Source organism: Lithobates pipiens, unplaced genomic scaffold, assembly GCF_037356315.1.
Source record: "Lithobates pipiens isolate NorthernLeopardFrog02 unplaced genomic scaffold, aLitPip1_a1.2 Scaffold_22, whole genome shotgun sequence".
Lineage (NCBI taxonomy): Eukaryota > Metazoa > Chordata > Amphibia > Anura > Ranidae > Lithobates > Lithobates pipiens.
In genome coordinates, this window is record NW_027507784.1 from 45,202,503 (window position 1) to 45,224,348 (window position 21,846).

Below are 21,846 nucleotides of genomic sequence, written 5' to 3' on the forward strand. Positions count from 1 at the left end.
TGAGTGAGGAGCCTCCAGGGACCGTCCACATGTGAGCTCAGTGACTGGTTTCTTATATCCCTTTCCCTCGTTTTTAACTTTTTTCTCCAGCAGTAGCTGTTAGAACTGCAGCCAAAGTGTTTAGAATTGTGTCATCAGCCTGTGGCAGTGCTTGGTGGCCCCTTGTGCTTTTAGGTGGTTCACACTGATTTGCTGTGTTTTGGCCCATTGCTGGTGTATCCACAGTTTTCCTGCGTTTTACCCCCAGTCCTATAGATTTCTATTAGGTTGTTTGTTTTTTCTGCATTTTCTGAAAGCGCACCAAAATTCCTGCATGCTGCATCTTTGGCACACTGTCAGAAAATGCAGCAAAAACCTGCAACCTGATATAAATCAATAGGACTGCAGCTAAAACTGCAGATACATGAGCAGTGCAGCCAACTGCAGCACACCAGTGTGAGCCCAAAAGCTTGCACACACAACCCTGTACAACTTGGTCTAAACAAAAGTCCTGGCATACAGCCATACCATCCCAGCTCAGGAGGGGTGGGGGCTCCAGGGATTTGATTGACTATGCAGGCCCTGTCTCTTCTATCCAATTGGGGAGAGTCTTGGAGGCAGTGGCAGGCTGCTGGTGGTAAGTGGCACACTGTATCTGGTGACAGGCTGTGGGTGGCGAGTGGCACACTGTATCTGGTTGCATGCTGGTGGCAAGTGGCACACTGTATCTGGTGGCAGGCTGCTGATGGCAAGTAGCACACTATCTTGTGGAAGGCTGCTGGTTGCACACTGCTGCTGGTGGCAAGTAGCACACTATCTGGTGGAAGGCTGCTGATGGCACACTGCTGGTGGCAAGTGGCACACTGTATCTGGTGGCACACTGCTGGTGGCAAGTGGCACACTGTATCTGGTGACAGGCTGCTGGTGGTAAGTGGCACACTGTATCTGGTGACATTCTGCTGGTGGCAAGTGGCACATGCTGCTGGTGGCAAGTGGCACACTGTATCTGATGGCAGGCTGCTTGTGGCAAATGGCACACTGTATCTGATGGCAGGCTGCTTGTGGCAAATGGCACACTGTATCTGGTGGCATGTTGCTTGTGTCAAGTGGTACACTGTATCTGGCATGCTGCTTGTGGCAAGTGGCATGCTGCTTGTGGCAAGTGGCACACTGTATCTGGTGGTACACTGCTGCTGGTGGCAGGCTGCTGATGGCAAGTAGCACACTGTATCTGGTGGCAGGCTGCTGATGGCAAGTAGCACACTGTATCTGGTGGCAGGCTGCTTGTGGCAAGTAGCACACTGTATCTGGTGGCAGGCTGCTTGTGGCAAGTGGCACACTGTATCTGGTGGAAGGCGGCTTGTGGCAAGTGGCACACTGTATCTGGTGGAAGGCGGCTTGTGGCAAGTGGCACACTGTATCTGGTGGAAGGCTGCTTGTGGCAAGTGGCACACTGTATCTGGTGACATGCTGCTGGTGGCAAGTGTCACACTGTATCTGGCATGCTGCTGGTGGCAAGTGTCACACTGTATCTGGCATGCTGCTTGTGGCAAGTGGCACACTATATCTGGCAGGCTGCTTGTGGCAAGTGGCACACTGTAACTGGTGGCAGGCTGCTTGTGGCAAGTGGCACACTGTAACTGGTGGCAGGCTGCTTGTGGCAAGTGGCACACTGTAACTGGTGGCAGGCTGCTTGTGGCAAGTGGCACACTGTAACTGGTGGCAGGCTGCTGTTGGCAAGTGGCACACTGTATCTGGTGGCATGCTGCTGGTAGCAAGGGGCACACTATCTGGCATGCTGCTTGTGACAAGTGGCACACTGTAACTGGTGGCAGGCTGCTGTTGGCAAGTGGCACACTGTATCTGGTGGCATGCTGCTGGTAGCAAGTGGCACACTATCTGGCATGCTGCTTGTGACAAGTGGCACACCGTATCTGGTGGCATGCTGCTGGTGGCAAGTGGCATGCTGCTGGTGGCAAGTGGCACACTGCTTGTGACAAGTGGTACACTGTATCTGGTGGCAGACTGCTGGTGGCAAGTGGCACACTTAAAGAGGGATTCCGCCCAAAAAAAAATATTAAAAGCCAGCAGCTATAAATACTACAGCTGCTGACTTTTAATAAATGGACACTCACCTGTCCCGGGTTCCAGCGATGCCGAGGCCGATCGACCGCTCGTGCCTCGGCTGCTGCCGCCACCATTCTAGGTGAGGGAATCAGGAAGTAAAGCGAATCGGCTTCACTTCCCGGTTCCCTACTGCGCGAGCTGCGCCGCGCAATAGGAAATCTCCGCGCTGTCACTGGGACCCGTGTGTGTCCCAGCAGACAGCGCGGCAGGGCAGGAAATGGCGTAGACTCCCGTGGGAGTCTATGCCCGGAAGTGGGTGAAAATACCCCCCTCCCCCCTGAAAGGTGTCAATTGTGACACCGGATGGGGGGGGGGGTTCCGATCAGCGGAGGTTCCACTTTAGGGTGGAATCCCGCTTTAATCTGGTGGCATGCTGCTGGTAGCAAGTGGCACACTATCTGGCATGCTGCTTGTGACAAGTGGCACACCGTATCTGGTGTCAGGTTGCTAGTGGCAAGTGGCACACTGTATCTGGTGGCAAGTGGCACACTGTATCTGGTGGCAGGCTGCTAGTGGCACTGTATCTGGTGGCACACTGTATCTGGTGGCAAGTGGCACACTGTATCTGGTGGCAGGCTGCCAGTGGCACACTGTATCTGGTGACAGGCTGCTGGTGGCAAGTGGCACACTGTATCTGGTGGCATGCTGGTGGCAAGTGGCACACTGTATCTGGTGGCAGGCTGCGGGTGGCATCTGGCAGCAGGCAATGGTGGCAAGCGACACACTGCATCTGGTGGGAAGTGACAAGCTCAGGTTCCCACTGATAATGCATCATGGTGAGTTGAACTATTTCACTATATATTACAATGTAGTAATAGAAATAATGGAATTTGATCATCCCGATGCCATATCAAGCATAGCGTCAGGATGATTTTAAGTGCTAAGTGCCATTTGCCTGAAAAATCACCCCCCGCCACCTATTTCCCCATCAACCCGAGACTACATCCCCCCTCTTTTTTTTTTTGGAAAGGGGGGGATCTCCCTGAATGGCAGTTTGGAAATGTGGTCTCCTATGTTGCTGCTGTTGAGAGACCGCATAGCAGGTGGTATTGGGGGTGTTCCTGCTGCTCAAAGGCTGCACGGCCGATATTACTGGTGAAAGTATATTTAATTTGTTTTAGCAAAACATTTTTGCATTTTCATTTTGTTTCCGTAAAAAAGGCCCACCAAAATCCTCAGCACCAGGCCCATGATGCTGTTAATCTGGCCCTGCCTCCCATGTGGGTAGGATATAATTGTATAACTAGAGGAAGGGGCCGTCTATGGGGACAGGATCTGGCAGAAGACCAGCAGATAATACAAAGGCAACACAGCCTCAGCTTTGTGCTGTACGAAGAATGTCTGTATGAGTCTTTACTAGCAGGGCCTAAAGAGTGGAATGAATGTGAAGGTCGGTATGGAATAAAGAATTTGAATTAATAATAATAATGTTTTATAACTTGATGAACTGATAGTTACATTAGTCTGGAGAATGGGAGAAGGTAGCTAACAAGTGATATGTGCAGGTCACACTGCTCTGCCGGGACGGCGGTTGGGTCCACACTGGGCAATCACAGATGTCACATGTGATTCGAACCGCATGACGCTGCACAGATCACATGCCATGTCTGTGTGATGCAAATTCAGCCTTACAAACTGTATGGCTGAAATTGCATCGTATTTGCATCGAGAATGGTGCCGGACCCTTTTTTTTTGTACAAAAATGATAAATTTGTTAAAAAATATATTGCATGTAAAAGATTCTTTTCTTGCATAGAATGTATTTTATACATATTTTAAGAAAAAAATATATTTTTCAAATTATATTTTATCAAATAAGGTTTTTCTTTGTTCGCCTTCAAAATCCCGCTGTACTCTTGAGGGTCCTTAAAGGACCCTTTTTTGGTCCGCACTGGAATCAGATCGGATGGGTGTTCACATCCATCCGATCCGCTTCCTGCACTGCGATCTGCGAACCGAACTGGGGGTGTCATTAACTTCACATTGACACCAACCAGGTTTTTTGCAGAATACAGAAATCTATTTATGTAGTGAGTATGAATAGCGTTTTTTTTTTATGATGTGGGTTTAATAGCACTTTAGTCACTTCAGCTCCGGGAAGGTTTACCCCTCCCTTCCTGACCAGGCCATTTTTTGCAATACGGCTTTAACTGACAATTGCACGGTCGTGCAATCCCGTACCCAAATAAAATTTATGTCCTTTTTCTTCCCACAAATTGAGCTTTATTTTGGTGGTATTTGATCACCTCTACAGTTTTTTTTTTTGTTTTTTTTTTGCGCTATAAACCAAAAAAGACTGCCAATTTAGAAAAAAAAAAAACAATATTTTTTACTTCCTGCTATAAAACACATCCAATAAAAGAAAAAAATTGAATTTCTTCATCAATGTAGGTCAATATGTATTCTGCTACATATGTTTGGAAAAAAATCCCAATAAGCGTATATAGATTGGTTTTTGTGCAAAAGTTATAGCGTCTACAAACTACAGGATATTTTTATTTATTTATTTTGTTACTAGTAACGGTGGCGATCAGCAATTTTTAGCGGGACTGGCACATTGCGGCGAACACTAACTGACACTTTTTGGGGTCCAGTGACATTATTACAGTGATCAGTGCTAACAATATGCATGGTTACTGTACTAATGACACTGGCAGGGAAGGGGTTAACATCAGGGGCGATAAAAGGGTTAAGTGTGTCCCTAGGGGGTGCATTCTAACAGTGTGGGGGATGCTTTCACTAAAGAAAAACAGATCCGTGTTTCTGCTTAGCAGAAATACAAGATCTCTATTTTCCCCTCTGGCAGAACAGCCTTTCTGCCTCTCCTCAGAACGATCGGCAGGTCCCGGTGGACATCGCATTCGCCAGACTCGCTGATTGGCTCTCGCTTTGTCCAATCACACCCCAGATGATTTCCAATAGGGCAAAACGTGTCCGATGACGCTCGTGAGCCGTTGCAGTCTCTTTCCTGATGCAACTTTGTATTTTATATGCGCTTATCAAGCCGACTTGTGTAATGCCCTGTACACACATTCGGACATTCCGACGACAAAATCCATCTGATTTTTTCAGATGGATCTTGGGCCAAACTTATCTTGCATACACACGGTCGCACAAAATCCGATCGTTCAGAACGCGGTGACGCAGAACACGTACAACGGGATTATAACGAGGGCAATAGCCAATAGCTTTTGTCTCGTAATTTATCCTGAGCATGCGTGACACTTTTTCCGTCGGCATTGTCTACACACGATCGTAATTTAAACGATTGGATTTTGTTGCCGGAAAATTTTAGATCCTGCTCTCAAACTTTGTGTGTCGGAAATTCCGACGGAAAAAGTCCGATGGAGCCCACACACAGTCAGGTTTTCCGACAACAAGATCCAATCGCACATTTTCCTTCGGAAAGTCCGACCGTGTGTACAGGGCATAAGTGTACATCTGTTTTTACAATAAAACACTTTTGTACAGTTTTACACTATGTGTGGCCGTTTATTCCCTACATACATGTTCGGGAGCGCCCTTCCTTTATGATGTTTGCTGTTTGTTGGGAATTTGTTTGATTAAAGTGGAACCTCCTCATTCAAACATTGTCGGGGTGTATACAGACTATCCATCTGATACAGCAAGACAAGGTTGAGGTGTTACTTCACATATGCTTGGTTGACCCATTATAAACCAGTATACAAGTCCATCATTTAAATTCAATATTTGTACATACAGTATAAAAGGGACTTTCTCCCATGGCAGGCGCCTGGTTGGCACAAGTTAATGGTCTCCTTTTTGGGCCAACCTTACCCCTTACCTTTCCCTCACTCTGGGGCACCAGTTTTTCTTACTAGGTGCCTCCTAAGGGGTGACTTCTCTGACACTCTGCTCTTGGTGTAGAATGTCTTATTAAATAGTGAGGCCCGGAGTGAATGGACTAGGAGGGAAGTAATGGAGGGCCGGGCATGACAGGGATGTTTAATAGAACTAAAGGGTTAAGCTGCAAGGGGATTAGCCTTAGGGGGAGGAGCTGGTGGTGAGTGTGGGGACAGGGGAGGATCCCTATAAGAGGTGGAGTGGGCGGAGCAAAGTCCAGTTCGACGGAGGGGACAGAGAGAGGAGGCAGTTTTTTCACTGCTCCTCTGGAAGATGGCGGCCGACGAGACCATGCTGGCGGGCCTGCGGCGGCCAGCGGAAGAACACGGACCGGAGTGGCTGCGGGAGCAGCGAGGAGGCCTGGCGGGGACATCGGGACCGGACCTGAGGAGGGGTGAGCACTTGCAATGCGTGCGGAGGTCACGGCCTCCGGCGCATTTTTTCATCTGGACCGGACCCTCTGCCACCTCGGGTAGTCAGCAGCCCTGGGGAGGATGGATCGCTCCCCCCAGCCGAACGGACACAGGGGGACTCAGGGGGCCCGGAGCGGCCTTCACGGCGTGGCCCGGGGGGGGGGGGTGGGGCGGGTGAGTCACGCGGCCGGCGTGCGGCTTAGGAGCCAGTGGGGGGGGATGCTGCAGCAGGACACAGCGTGGGGTGAGGGATGGCTGCTCGGGCTGGCTCTCACAGGGATTCAGCGGCCCGGAGCAGGGGGACAGCCAGTAAGCCTGGGCAGGTTCGTGGTCCGCCTGCAGGCTGCTCCACCCGGATGGATGTGAGGAGCGCCCGATGGTCCACCGTCCCAGGGGCTGGCAGGGTTGGCTCACTTCGCCAGGCTGTCACGGGGGAATCAGCCGGGGGCGCGGACTCACCTATGCGGGTGGTGGATTCGGCTTCCGGGGTCTCTTCCCCCGGGGGGCTTGCACCCCCGCCACCATGGGTCCAGGAGAACCGGTCCGAGGGGGAGTTGTCGGATGCAGAGGAGTTACCCATTCCAGGGGGAGATGTCACCGGTCCGGCTGTGAGGAGCGTTCCGGGTCAGCCAGGTGAGTCCCCTGATGCGTTGTTATGTCTAAGGCATTGCAGGGTTCGTTGGGGGGTGGTGCGGGCGGGCGCGGGGGGGCCAGTGACGCCTGGGGTTTGGGACGCGGGGTGGCGGGGGTTCCTGCGGCGGCGGTGCCAGGTGGTGCGGGATCGGCGGGACAGGGGCAGTTGCGGGCCTTGGCGGGGCATTTTGACCGGGGGGCAGGCCTAGCCGTCGTTGGCGACCCCATGGGTGGCTCCCCCGGCGGGGGGCCTCGGGGTGGCCTTTGATACCCCGGGGTGTACGGCGCCGGTGGCACCTTTGGTGCCGTCTACAGAGGGGGGGCGGGGCATCGGGGGTTGACGCGGGCAAACAAGATTCGGTGGCGCGGTCGGACATGGTTCGGTTGGCCGACGCGGCGCGGTGTGCGGGGTATGTATGCTTCGAGGGGCCGCTGGGGGAAGCGGCGGTATCGGCTGATACCGCGCACTTTTCCAATTGGCGCCGGGCGCTTGCCATTTTGGCTGGCGTCATTGGGGGGAAGAGCCCCGAGCATTGCTTGGCGCTTTTTCTGTTATATGGAGGCGATCGGGGAGGCCCGTCGGGTTTATGGGGGTGGCGTGGCTCCGGTACGATGAGCAGTTCCGGCAGCGCAAGGCGGTGCGGTCGGAATTGCGCTGGGACCACAAGGACATCAGCCTCTGGATGAGGCTTCTGTCGTTGGCGGGGGGCCCCATCTCAGTTTCTTCGGGGGGGGGGGGCAGGAGTGCGCTTACCTTGGGGCTGCCGGCCGGAACAAAGTGGGGGGGTTTGCTGGCAGTACACCGTGGGGGCCTGCAAGTTCGGAGGAGCGTGCACGTTCAAGCACGGGTGTTCCGGTTGCGGCGGGACTCACATGTGGTCTCGGTGCTGCCGGAAGGGGAAGCGAGTCGGGTATGCTGCGCCGGAGGGGGACGACGCCGGTGATGCTGGCAAGGATGCCCCCCCCCCCCCCTTTTCTAAGTTGGTATCCGGACGGGGCGGCGGCGCGTTTGCTGGTGGCGGGGTTTCGGGATGGCTTCAGGATTCCGTGTTCGCTGCCTGAGGTGCCGCGGGTTGCGGAAAACTTGTAGTCCACATTGGAACATCCGTGGGTGGCGGATGACAAGCCGCGGAAGGAGGTGGCGTGGGGGCGCATGGGGGGGGGGCATTTGGGGATAAGCCGTGGCCCGACTTGGTGGTTTCCCCATTGGGGGTGGTCCTCAAGAAGGAGCCAGGGCAGTTTCGGCTTATTCCTCACCTGTCTTTTTTCCTATCGGGGGCTCCGTGCGTGATTTCAGTGACCCTGAGGTGTGCACGGTGTCCTACGCTTCGTTTGACGCTGCGGTACGGTGGGTGCGGCGTTAGGGCCGGGGGGCGCTGATGGCCGAGACCGATGTGGAATCGGCGTTCCGGCTGCTTCCGGTTCATCCGGATAGCTTTCGGCTGTTGGGGTGCCACTGGCGTGACAAGTATTTAGTGGCTATGTGCCTATCGATGGGTTGCTCGACCTCGTGTGCGTACTGTGCGACGTTTAGCTCCTTTTTGGAATGGGTGGTGAGGGACGCTTCGGGTCTGGAGTCAGTTGTCCACTATTTGGCTGACTCCCTATGTGTGGGCCCGCCTGCCTCCGCTGTGTGTGCGATTTTCTGTCTACGTTGCAGCACATCGCGGGCAGGTTTGGGGTTCACTGGGCGGACGATAAGAGGGAGGGCCCGACGTCGGAACTGAGTTTCCTGGGGATCGTGATCGACTCCCGGGGGATGGAGTGCCGGCTGCTGGAGGACGAGTTGGTGGAGCTTCAGCGGGTAGTTAAGGATATTCGGGGCCGGCGCAAGGTACAGTTGTGGATGTTAGTCGCTCTTGGGTCAGCTGCACTTCGCATGTAGGGTCATTCCCGTGGGAAGGATTTTCTGCCGGCGGCTGTCGGCAGCTACGGCGGGCGTCAGCGTTCCCACCCATTTTGTGCGGTTGGGAAGGGAGCACCGGATGGATTTGCGGGTTTGGCACAGGTTTTTTGGGCTCATACAATGGGAGGGCCAGGTGGATGGCGGGCCCGGTCGGCAATTTTGACTTGGCTTTGGTCACGGCCGCGGCCGGTTATACGGGGTACGGGGCGTTTTTCAGGGGCAAGTGGTGCGCGGAGCCGTGGCCGGAGGCTTGGAGAACGGCGGGGTTTTTGGGCAATCTGGTTCTGTTGGAACTGTTTCCGGTGGTGTTGGCTTTGGAACTGTGGGGGGAGGAGTGTAGGAATCTGAAGTTGCGCATTCATTGCGACAGCATGGGGGTTGTGCAGGTGGTGAACCGGGTGTCGGCTTCATCCCCTCGAGGGATACGGTTGATGCGGCAGTTGGTCCTTCGTTGGTTACAGTTGAATGTTTTTGCTTACGCTGTGTACATACCGGGTGTGGAACTCGAGTGGGCTGACTCCGTCTCGTTTTCAGTGGGACAGGTTCAGGGAGCGGGCTCCGGCGCGGAAGCGGAAGCGGCCCGTTGCCCGGAGTGGATTTGGGGGTTGCCATTGGAGTCGCCGCCGGATGGATCCGGCAGTCTGTGAGTGCGCCCACCTGGGCGGCCTATTCCAAGGTTGGTCTGCAAGGTCAGGTCTGGTTCGGGAGGCTGGGGTACGTGATCGAGGCTCCGATTGGCGGTTGTTGGTGCTTTAATTTGTGGCCCGGAATATGGAACGGGGGGTGTTGGTTTCTGCGCTCGGTCGGCATATGGCGGTTTTGACGTTTTTTGTTTGAGCTGTTGCGGGTGGTAGCCTGGACTTAGGATTTTTTGGGTTCGTCAGGCGCTGAAGGGTTGTGGGAGGCAACACGGGACGAGGGATACGCGGAGGCAGGTTACGTTTGCCATCTTGCAGGCGATCTGTGCTCAGCTGGAGCGGGTGTGCTCTTTGGAATATGAGACGCGGCTGTTCACAGCGGCGTTTTCTTTGGCCGTCTATGGGGCGTTTAGGATTGGGGAGTTGGTTGGCCCGTCCAAGAAGGTGGCAGGGGGTTTGTTGGCTGGGGAGGTTCGAGTTGCAGTTGATCGGATGGGGCTCTGGCTCCGCAGGTCCAAAAGGGATCGGCTGGGCAAAGGGGGTTCTGGTGTCCCTGTTTGCGTTGCCGGGTTCCAGAGTGTGCCCGGTGGTGGCAGTGCGGGTTTTTTCGGGCAGTGAGACGGGGGGGGGGGGGCCCTTTCCTGTGACATGAGGGTGGGTCCTTTTTTGTCTAAGTACCAATTTGTTTCGGTGTTTCGGAAGTGCTTGCGGGCGGTGGGGTTGGTTGCGAGGGATTTTGCGTCCCATTCGTTCCGGATAGGGGCTGCCACGGAGGCGGCCCGGTGCGGTTTGGAGGAGGCGGCAGAGCGCCGGATAGGGAGAGGGGAGTCTCGGCGTTTTCGTTCTTATGTTAGGCCACCGTTGGTGGTTTGATGGTCTATATAAAAAAAAAAAAAAAATAAAAACAAAAAAAAACTTTACATGACACAGGAATAATAAAAACGTAACGAGCAGACATTATGTTCTTAGGGTTGCACGCCTGCACAAATCTTTTGGGCTTCCTCTGGGTTTGGGGGGCTGGCGTGGTTGTTGTCCTGTCGGGGTGGATGCCGTGTTACTGGGTGGGGGCTGTTTACGCTGTTGATTTTTCTTTTCAGATGGAGGTCCGGCTCGCCTCGTCTGGATCGTGGGGCACTCCTACGTATGTTGGGGGGCCAGGAGAGGTGATCAACGGCCCGAGGGCAGGCAACTTGGGATTTCCCGGAGGGAGGCATGCTTGCAGTGGTCGGGTATCCCTGGAATGCGGTGGGGACGGTTGATGGAGGAGATTGAGAGACATGTGTCTCGGGACGGTCCCCCGGCGGTGCTGGTAATCCATGCGGGGGGGAACGACCTGGGGGTACGGAGGGTTAGAGATTTGATTGCGGACGGCAAGTCCGATTTCATGCGGCTGCGCTTCCGTTTGCCGGGTACTGTACTGGTCAGGCACTGTGGCGAGGACGGCCTGGCGCTGGGCTCGTTCGGTGGCGAGCATCCATAGGACCCTTATGGGGGTCAATAAGGTGGTGGGGAGGTTTGTGGCCCAACAGGGTGGGATCGTGGTTCGCCACTGCGAACTGGAAGGTTATGTGGGCATGTACCTGAGACTGGATGGGGTTCACTTGTCGGATGGGGGGATTGACTTGTGGTCATTGGGGTTGCAGGAGGATATCCACATGGCCTTGGGGGTGTGGGGTGGCCCTCAAGGGTAAGGGAGTCACCCTTTTGGGCTGTGGCGGTTGTGTCTGGTGGTCTTTGACGGTTGGCGGTAAATCAGAAGTCATCTGATATGGGGTGGGGGGCCCATTGCTAGGATGGGTCCCTCCGGTGTATTCCTGAACGTTGGAGGGAATACCGTTATGGTTGTCACTGCGGAGGTTGTCTCCGAGCGGTCACAGCTGGAGGCCTGGAAAAGTTACAAGTGGGTACCGCAGTGATTGGTTGGTTGGTAAAGTTGGTTGGTAAAGTTATGGGTCACCGTCAGAGATCACCAGACCGGCCATGTTAGCTATATGCTATTCGTTACCAGTTGTGGGTTATGGTTATATGGATATGGTTATATTTATGGTTATATTTATACTGTTTGGTTATTTATATATAGATATAGATATATTTATATATATTTTGATTGGAGTATTTGAGTATCGTAATAAAGGCTGTTATGGCCATTTTACTCCAAAGCAAGGTGTGGTCTCTTACTTTATGGGTTGATAATGGGGTGGAGGTTGGAGTGGAATGGGTAACAGGTAAAAAAGGGACCTTTAGACTACCCTGGTCAAGTTACATTTGTTACAGGAATTTAGCTCTATCTACTGAACTGCAAATGCACCCCTGAGAAAGTGGACATTGCTCCAAGAAATGGGTTGGATAGAAACGATCATGTGTACAATTATGCAATGGGCCACTGCTTATGTTTCTAAACAGAAGAATTTGAGAAGATTGAAACATTTCTCTCTTCTACATATACACCATATCTGTTCATGTGTTGGTGTTAGTACAGTATGTGCATACGAAAAATATCCCCCTATATACATCTTTATGAAGGGGGTATATACTTCAGGAGTGAATTATTGTCTCTGTATTCCCAATACAAGTGGGAATAAACTTGTTCAGACCAGTTACCTTATCTCTCTTTCTCTCTGCTCTTTCCGCCTATCAAAATGTCAATTTCCCTGCAATACATCTGATAGGCTCCTAGTGTTCCCCAAGAACATACATTTAAAGAGGAAGTAAACCCTGATGAGTTTACTTCCTCTTTCATTCCCTGCAAAGGTAAAGCATAATGAACTACTATGCATCGCATAGTAGCCCATTATGTGTCACTTACCTGACACAGGAGCCAGCGAAGTCGCCGCTGTCCCCTGTAGTCCGCCGCATCCATCTTGTTGGTGGGGTCTCGCAGCTCCGCCGCTGTCATTCGGCGAAGCCGCGATGACGTCACTCCGCGCATGCGCACGGGAGCCGACACGCGCGGCAGCTCCATTCTTGGAAATGCCGCGCTCAGTGCGCCTGCGCGCCGCTGTTTACGGCGCATGCGCCGTAGATAGCGGTGCCCGTTTTCGGGCAAATATCTCCTAAACCATATAGGTTTAGGAGATATTGCTTGGACCTACAGGTAAGCCTTAATCTAGGCTTACCTGTAGGTCAAAGTGGTTTGTAAGGGTTTACAACCACTTTAATATATTGAGGCTTACTAGTCCTTAGATGAGGTGATGGCATATGATGGTTTCTCACCTTTATTTTCACCTCATAAATTTGAAAATTACACACTTTATGCCCCTTGGAGGTGCACCTACCCTTCCACTGTATCTATGGAGGAAGCCTTAGTTGACTTCAGGCAAATCAGCCCTTGTTCATCACCACTACGTGGGAAATGGGGAGATTTGTAGTTTACAGAAGGAAGATAATAACTCTCTGAGAGTGACCAGGACACCGAACTTCTGGAAACATCAGTGGGTATTTTTTGTACTTGCCGAAAATGTTCTCAGTGTGAAAAAGGAAAATGAATACAGCCATCACATCTAAGGACTAGTAAACTGTAGACATGTGCACACTGAAATATTTTGTTTCGGAATTTAGTTTTCGGACGAAAAATACATTTATTTAGTTACTCCCTAAATTCGTTTTTACAGGCGTGCCCCACTTTTAAGTACACAATGGGGTTTATTTACTAAAGCTGGAAAGGGCAAAATCAGGCTCACATCTGCATAGAAACCAATCAGCTTCCAGGTTTTATTACCAAAGCTTATTTGAAGCTGGGGTTAGAAGCTCATTGGTTTCTATGCAGAAGTGAGCCTGATTTTGCACTTTCCAGCATTAGTAAATAAACCCTATTGTGTACGTCAAAGTGGGGTATGCCTGTATTTATTTAGTTTAGTTAAAAAATGCATTTGTCTGAAAATCCAAAATAATTAAGGTTGAATCTGTCATTGAAGGCTGATGGTGTCTGTCGAAAGTTCGAAGAAGATTCGACGGAGCGGCAAAACTGTACGACGTGGCAATCTTACATTTTCGGGTCAAATGTTCCGCCTACTAGCTATATTAGAATTCTAATGTTGTATGACACTAGTAATAAATATATTTATTAATTATTATTACTAGTCAACCAACATAGCCTATGGGCGGAGCATTAGACCATAAATGTCCGCTCGCGGCGACTGCATCTTCGAATCTTCATGTCGAATCTTTTCTCTCTGTGTCGAATAAACTTGGACTAATAGAGTTAGGTTAGGCACATTCAACCTTTTTTGCTATTGTCTCTATAATGTTGAATCTTTTCTCTCTATGTCAAATCTTTTCTCTTTATGTAGAATAATTTTGGACTAATAGAGTTAGATTAGGACCATTCAACCTTTTTTGCTATTGTCTCTCTATGTCGAATCTTTTGTCTCTATGTCGAATCTTTTGTCTCTATGTCGAATAATTTTGAACTAATAGAGTTAGGTTAGGCACATTCGACCTTTTTTGCTATTGTCTCTATAATGTTGACTCTTTTCTCTCTATGTCGAATCTTTTCTCTCTATGTAGAATAATCTTGGACTAATAGAGCTAAGGTTAGGCACATTTGACCACAATTTCGATGGACACAGATCACTATTGTCAGTGTCATGTCAAATCTCCTATCCATATTGAACTGTTGTCACAATGAAAACATAAATAAAGCATTTGTTTATGTCAGATCTTTCGGTTTTCGGATTGTGCACGTTCGTTATCTTTTGTTAAAACGATAACGAAAATTGAAATTCGGACGAAAATGCATTCACACGAAAATGAATGCACATGTCTAGTAAACTGCACTATACAACATTTTTGTTCTTGGGTTTAGTTATCATTTAAGGTTTGTGTTCTGATCCAATGTTGGAGCTAGTGTATGGTGAAAAGGTTTTCATTTTCGGAAGCTCTCCAAGCTAAGAATTTGTAACCATGGTCTGCCTATTTTTTCATTATTTAGTCCCAGACATGATGTTGCAACCATGATAGAGGAAGAAAAAGAGACCAATGAAGACTCATGGCAATGGAACTGTGTGACATTCATCCTATAAAAAGATGAGGGTAACAGTGAGGGACGTCTTGGTGACAGCTCTGGAGAACTTGAAGAAGGATGGATTCAAAAAGTTCCAGGCCAAGTTACATGACACTGATATCAAACAGTTGTATAGAAAGATCCCAAGGAGCCAACTAGAAGACAAGGACCAGAGCGATGTGGCTGATCTTATCAGAACCTACTACAAGGATGTCTACGGGGTTGAGGTGACATTGGCAGTCCTTGATGCCATCAATGAGAAACTGGTGGCAGAAGAACTTCGCCAAGACTTAAAAAAAGGTGAGAAATAAGACAACATTTAAAGTCTTTTTTTTTTGTATAGTGTTGAAATCCTTATCAAGTTGTAATTGTTGTCTGTGTTCTCCATTGGGGAGATTCACCTTTTATGTTTGTCCTTGTGACTGTTGTCACTGAGAGAAAAAGTGATAATGATAAAAATTTTATAAGTAGTCACCCAAAGATAAGAGTGGATTATAAAAAACGGCAGCTGTAAAAACGTCCAGTGTGCATGAGGCCTAAAAATGACTTCCTTGGGCATCATCCCAAAAATATCAAAGCAAATCCAAACATGTATAGATGGGACTTTACATATGCCATTGGAAGTCCAACACACATGACATTTATAGGTAATAAAATACATTTTATTCCATTCCACATAAAATAGTTAGACGTAGATACCACAATATAAATTTAAGACAAAAGGTCAGATAATGATCACAACAGAGTAAGTAGGTTCCAACACTCTGATTGCCAAGATGATATGGATTGGTCTCCACATTTCTTGGGACAACTTGCTTTCTCAGGACCATATACTGTACATCAAGATCATAAAATGATTCCAATCAAGAGTATAATAAACATACTAAAACATAAAAAAAAGGAAATCTAAAAAGAAAAATATGCAATATGTATACAATTATGACACGTACATCATATAATAATGTCCTCATCAGTGAAAAAAAACAAAAAAAACCCACATAATATAATATTTTCCTTACCCCTCTGAAACACAAGGACCACCCACACTCTCCAGGGGGGAATATAAGTTGTTGCCTATATTTTTTTGCTGATAAGGAACAAGATTTTTATTGTTACATTTTAAATAAGATTAAAAGATTATCCTGCACATGATAGTATCATCCAATGTATTTCTTACAACATAGTCCACTTTTTCAAGGATTCATATGTAGTTCAAACAATAAATAGTAATAGTAAGCTAATGTCCGCCGGACAATCCGCTCGTTTGTGGGCTCCGGCTGACTTTTTTTTACCCAAAAGTCCGGCGGACTAAGAAAGTAGTTTTGCACCAAAATATGTTCGCCGGACTCTCAGTCCGGCGGACAATACGGCCGCGTGTGCGCTAGTCCGCCGTACTTTTGAAATTAATGGACTTTTCCCGCACGGAGAAAAGTCAGTTCATTTTGCGCTAGCCGGGACCAGCGAAGGAAGCGTCGCTGGCCCCGTCACCTGGTATGGAGTTAAAGGGGAAGCCCTACGTGGAAAAAACGGCGTGGGGATCCCCCCCCGAGGTCCATATCAGACCCTTATCCGAGCACGCAACCCGGCCGGTCAGGAAAGAGAGCGGGGACGAGCGAGCACCCCCCTCCTGAGCAGTACCAGGCCGCGTGCCCTCAACATGGGGGGGTGCTTTGGGGAAGGGGGGCCACGCGGCCCACCCCAAAGCACCTTGTCCCCATGTTGATGAGAACAAGGGCCTCTTCTCGACAACCCTGGCTGTTGGTTGTCCGGGTCTGCGGGCGGGGGGGCTTATCAGAATCTGTGAGCCCCCTTTTATAAGGGGTCCCCAGGCCCCCTACCCTATGTGAATGAGTATGGGGTACAATGTACCCCTACCCATTCACCTGTGAAAATAAAATAAAAAAACACAACACACAAGGGTTAAAATAGTTTATTGCACAGCTCCGGGGGTCTTCTTCCGTCTTTGGGGGTCTTCTCGTGGGACTCCTCCGCTATCTTCTGCTCTTTTGCTAGCTCTTTTATTAGCGGAGGAGCCCGGCTTTCTTCTTTGTCGCCACCCTCTTCTTCCGACTTCGGGGGTCTTGTCCCCCTCTTCGGTTCTTCTTGCCAGGCCTCCGCACCTTCTTCTAGCTCTTTTACAAACGGTGGCCCGGTCTTCTGTCGTCGCTGTCTTCTGGCCTTCTGTTCTTCCGGGAAAAGTCGGGCAGGTCCGCTCGTTCGGAAAGGCGGACTTTACGGCGGTTTGTCCGCCAGACTAAGTCCACCCGATAGTCTGATCGTGTGTACGCGGCATAAGTGGGTGTTGTGTGCCTCCAGCGCAGTATACACCGGTATCTAACCTTTATTGCTGGTGTTCTCTAATACAGACATCTGCAGGAGTTAGTGGGTGTTGTGTGCCTCCAGCACAGCACAGTATACACCTGTATCTACCCTTTATTGTTGGTGTTCTCTAATACAGGCATCTGCAGGAGTTAGTGGGTGTTGTGTGCCTCCAGCACAGCACAGTATACACCTGTATCTACTCTTTATTGCTGGTGTTCTCTAATACAGGCATCTGCAGGAGTTAAAGTGAGTGTTGTGTGCCTCCAGCACAGCATACACCTGAAGATACCCCTTATTGCTGGTGTTGTCTGTTGCATATCTTGCATATTAGCCTTTAAAATTAGCACTTTTGATTTCGAACGTTCGAGCCCCATAGACTTTAATAGGGTTCTAAAGTTTGTACGAATTTTCAGTTCCGTTCGAATGTTCTGGTGCATCCCTACTCTTAACCAATAAACATTTAAAAATTACCTCTCAGTCATATGAACTTTTGTACTCTGCACTCACTTAAAGTGGAGGGCCACCCTGAAAAAAAAAATTCCATTAAAAATTAGAAAAAAATCTGAAAAAAAAATATTTTTTTTACTTACCAGAAATGCCTGTTGCTAGGCACATCATCCTAATCTGCCTCTTCCTCCTCTGCGGAGATTTTCTTTCTTCTCTCCTCCGTGCGTTTTCTTCTGGGTAATGGGTCACGCTGTTTTCTGGGAACTGTGTGTCCCAGAACACAGCGCGCCCCATTTACAAAGCGCTGTGCGACTCGTGCATGCGCAGTAGGAAACGGGCAAGGCTCCACTGCCTGTTTCCCTTAGCCAAAATGGTGGCGCCAGGACCCGAGACCGAAGGACGGGTCAGCCTCGGGCGGCCGACATCGCGGGCGCCCTGGACAGGTAAGTGTGCTTATTAAAAGTCAGCAGCTACAGTGTTTGCAGCTGCTGACTTTTAATTTTTTTTTTTTAAACCGGCCCTCCTCTTTAATACCCCTCCCAGAGTTTGCCACCTGCTGAGCATTACTTTTGGCGCTATCTGAAAATTAACAGCCTGACATTGGAACAAGGTCTATCTATTACGTATTCGTTCCTCTGAAGGAGGCCTCACTGTGTATCCATCAAAACCAAGCCTCGCTTCTCTTTGGTCCAGTGTTATCACATGCACACACATCATACAGATCTGCAATAATTGGATTGAACCGGTATGTGAACTTTTGTCCTTTATACTAATTATCTGAGACTTTTTCATTTAATTTGATTTTGTTGTGAGGTTGAGTCAAAATTGATACTGAATATACAAATTAGAGCTCATTATAGAGACTGATTAACAACTCCTCACAGATTGATACATAGAACAGATACAATCTATATTTTTTATTATAATTGATTAGTCTTCTGCATATCATAAATATCCCCCATTTTCTCTTTTTTATGCTATAAGTGCTAAAAATATTGATTACCACCATTTTTATAGTTTAGTAAATTGAACCTTATACGCAATAGAGCTCCAAAGGTCTAAGCAACAAAGAAAGTTGACCTTCAAGTCGGAAACTACTGATCCAAATACTTTATTCTGATTTCTGAGTAACGTTTTAAGATCAATACCAGAGGATCAATATGACAGCTAGGGAACTGGCATGTTCAGAAGGAGGGGGTCAAGAAAAGTTAGATACTGTAAAACGAAACATAGGCTCTATTTAACATTTGTTGGTTGCTTTGATGGCTTATCTAATTTTTTTAAATATTTGATTTCCAGTAGATCGATTTGTAAGGATGGGTGAAATAGAGGAAGAAAAAACTGCAGCCCCTACAGGTGAGCAGGAGGTGTGTGCTAAAAGGGTGTAAGAAAGAAGAATGGAAGTTTTTTTAAAGCTTTGGATAGATCGGTGAATGATTAGAACTTGTGTTCTATAACCCCTTGCCGCCGAGCGTACGCACATGTGCATACTCAGCTCTCGGGGGTTATAGCGGGATGATGCCCGCAGGTGCAGGCATCATCCCGGTACTGTTTTTTAGAGCCGGCGATCGGCCTTCCAGCCATAACAACCGATGCGGCAAAAAGCCGCCGCCTCCCACCGCTCTTACTGGGGCTTCTGTTCCATCGGGAGCCCCGTTCAACAAACAGCCACTTCTAATGGCTAGGGACAGACTAGAATGAAGCTGTAAGCAGCGTCATTCCAGCCTCCTAATCGTAAACACGGAAGTAACGTCATGACGTCACTTCCTGTTTACTGGGCTGCCAATGGCGCTGGTTTTAAAAAAAATACAGTATTCAGAATCGCCGAAAACAGAAATCTGAATATTTTGAAGTGCAAAGGAGGGATTTGGAGTCTTTTAGACCCCCGATCCCTCCATAAAGAGTACCTGTCACCACCTATTACTGTCTCAATGGATGTTTACATTCCTTGTGACAGCAATAAAAGTGATCATATTTATATATTTTTTTTAAACAATTTATTATTTTAAAATAAATAAGAAAATTTTTTTACATTTTAAAGCTCCCTGTTGCAGCGAGGTCACGCAGCAAAGAAAACGCATACGGAAGTCGCGCCCGCATATGTAAACGGTGTTCAAATCACACATGTGAGGTATCGCCGCGATCATCAGAGCGAGAGTAATAATTCTAGCACTAGACCTCCTCTGTAACTCTAACCTGGTAACCGGAAACAAAATTTAAAGCGTTGCCTATGGAGATTTTTAGGTACTGTAGTTTGACACCATTCCACGAGTGCGTGCAATTATAAAGCGTGACATGTTTCGTATCTATTTACTCGGCGTAACATCATCTTTCACATTATACAAAAAAATTGGGCTAACTTTACTGTTTCGTTTTTTTTTTAAATTCATGAAAATGTCCCTTTTCCAAAAAAGTTACGTTGAAAGCACAGCTGCACAAATACCGTGTGACATAATGTATTGCAACAATCGCCATTTTGTTCTCTAGATTCTCTGCTAAAAAAATATATATAATGTTTGGGGGTTCCAAGTAATTTTCTAGCAAAAAATACGGATTTTAACTTGTAAACACCAAATGTCAAAAATAGGCTTAGTCATGAAAGGGATAGTGTGCGTTGCGGTGACCTTCATTTTCCAATGAATGCACCTGTGTGGTAGTTTGCCACAATGCACAATATAGTGCATCAAATTACAAAAATAATTTGTAATTGATGTCATCCCGTGCACGAGCGGCCTGCGTGCCCCCTGAGGGGCGCGCGGCGCGCTCTATGATCGGTGAGTCTATGAGACTCGCCTGATCACAGATCCGAGCAAGGGGTCGATTCCGACCCCTTACCACATGATCAGCTGTCAGCCAATGACAGCTAATCATGTGATACAACGGAGCCGGTAATCGGCTACTATTCCTCCTTGCACTGACAGCGCGAGGAGGAAAAAAAAGAGCCGATCACTGATGTCCCGATCATGGTCAGCCCTGCCAGTGCCCACCTGCCCCCCGCCAGTGCCACCTCATTAATAAATAAGTGCCCCCCGTCAGTGCCACCCAGCAATGCCCACAGTGCCACCCAGCAGTGCCCACAATCTGCCTCAACAATGGTGCTGCACCCCAGTGCCACATATCCATGCCCATCAGTGTCATCTACCAGTGCCCATCAGTGCCGCCCATCAGTGCCCAGCAGTGCCACCTATCAGAGCCACCTATCAGTGCCACCTATCAGTGCCCATCAGTCCCATCTATCAGTGATACCTATCAGTGCCCCTTAGTGCCACCCATCCATGCCACCCATCCGTGCCATCTTATCTGTGCCCATCTTTGCCCATCAGTGCCGCCTTATCTGTGCCCATCAGTACTCCCTTATCTGTGCCTATCGGTGCCACCTTATCTGTTCCTATTAGTGCCGCCTTAACTATGCCTATCAGTGCCCACCAGTGCAGCCTATCAGTGCCCACCAATGCAGCCTATCAGTGCCCACCAGTGCAGCCTTTCAGTGCCGCCTCATCAGCGCACTTCAATGAAGGAGAAAAATTACCTGTTTGCAAAATTTTATAACAAACTATTAAACATGATTTTTTTATTATTTTTTATTTTGCATTTCTTTTTGTTTGTTTAGCAAAAAATAAAACTCCCAGCTGTAATTAAATACCACCAAAAGAAAGCTCTATTTGTGGGAAAAAAATGATAAAAATTTCATTTGAGTACAGTGTTGTATGACCGCGCAATTGTCATTCAAAGTGCGACAGCGCTGAAAGCTGAAAATTGGTCTGGGCAGGAGGGGGGTTTAAGTGCCCAGTAAGCAAGTGGTTAATTATATCTTTAACCACTTCAGCCCCGGAAGGATTTACCTCCTTCCTGACCAGAGCACTTTTTGCGATTCGGCACTGCGTCGCTTTAACTGAAAATTGTGCGGTCTTGCGACGTGGCTCCCAAACAAAATTGGTGTCCTTTTTTTCTCACAAATAGAGCTTTCTTTTGGTGGTATTTGATCACCTCTGCGTTTTTTATTTTTTGCGCTATAAACAAAAAAAAGCGACAATTTTGAAAAAAAAACAAAACAATATTTTATACTTTTTGTTATAATAAATATCCCCCAAAAATATATAAAAAAAAACATTTTTTTCCTCAGTTTAGGCCGATATGTATTCTACATATTTTTGGTAAAAAAAAAAAAATCACAATAATTGTATATTGATTGGTTTGCACAAAACTTATAGCGTCTACAAAATAGGGGATAGTTTTATGGCATTTTTATTATTCATTTTTTTTATTAGTAATGGCGGCAATCTGCGATTTTTATCGTGACTGCAACATTATGGTGGACACATCGGACACTTTTGACACTATTTTGGGACCATTGTCATTTATACAGCGATCAGTGCTATAAAAATGCACTGATTACTGTGTAAATGACACTGGCGGGGAAGGGATTAAACACTAGGGGGCGATCAAGGGGGTAAGTGTCTCCTAGGGAGTGATTCTAACTGTGGGGGGATGGGCTTCCACTCTCATGACAGCGAT

At 48.4% G+C, this 21,846-nt stretch overlaps 1 protein-coding gene across 2 annotated transcripts in view; it reads left to right on the forward strand.

Moving 5' to 3' along the window:
* Positions 1 to 3,339: 3,339 nt before the first annotated feature.
* LOC143923717 (uncharacterized) overlaps positions 3,340 to 21,846 on the forward strand; it is an 83,743-nt gene continuing 65,236 nt past the window's right edge. Inside the window, exons 1-3 of one of the 2 annotated variants that reach the window (XM_077447527.1) lie at positions 3,340 to 3,496; positions 14,491 to 14,862; positions 18,631 to 18,687. In XM_077447527.1, the coding sequence (XP_077303653.1) occupies positions 14,586 to 14,862; positions 18,631 to 18,687 (334 nt within the window). In that variant the 5' untranslated portion in view covers positions 3,340 to 3,496; positions 14,491 to 14,585. The remainder of the gene's footprint in view (positions 3,497 to 14,490; positions 14,863 to 18,630; positions 18,688 to 21,846) is intronic. The other variant, XM_077447529.1, reaches the window with a different exon arrangement.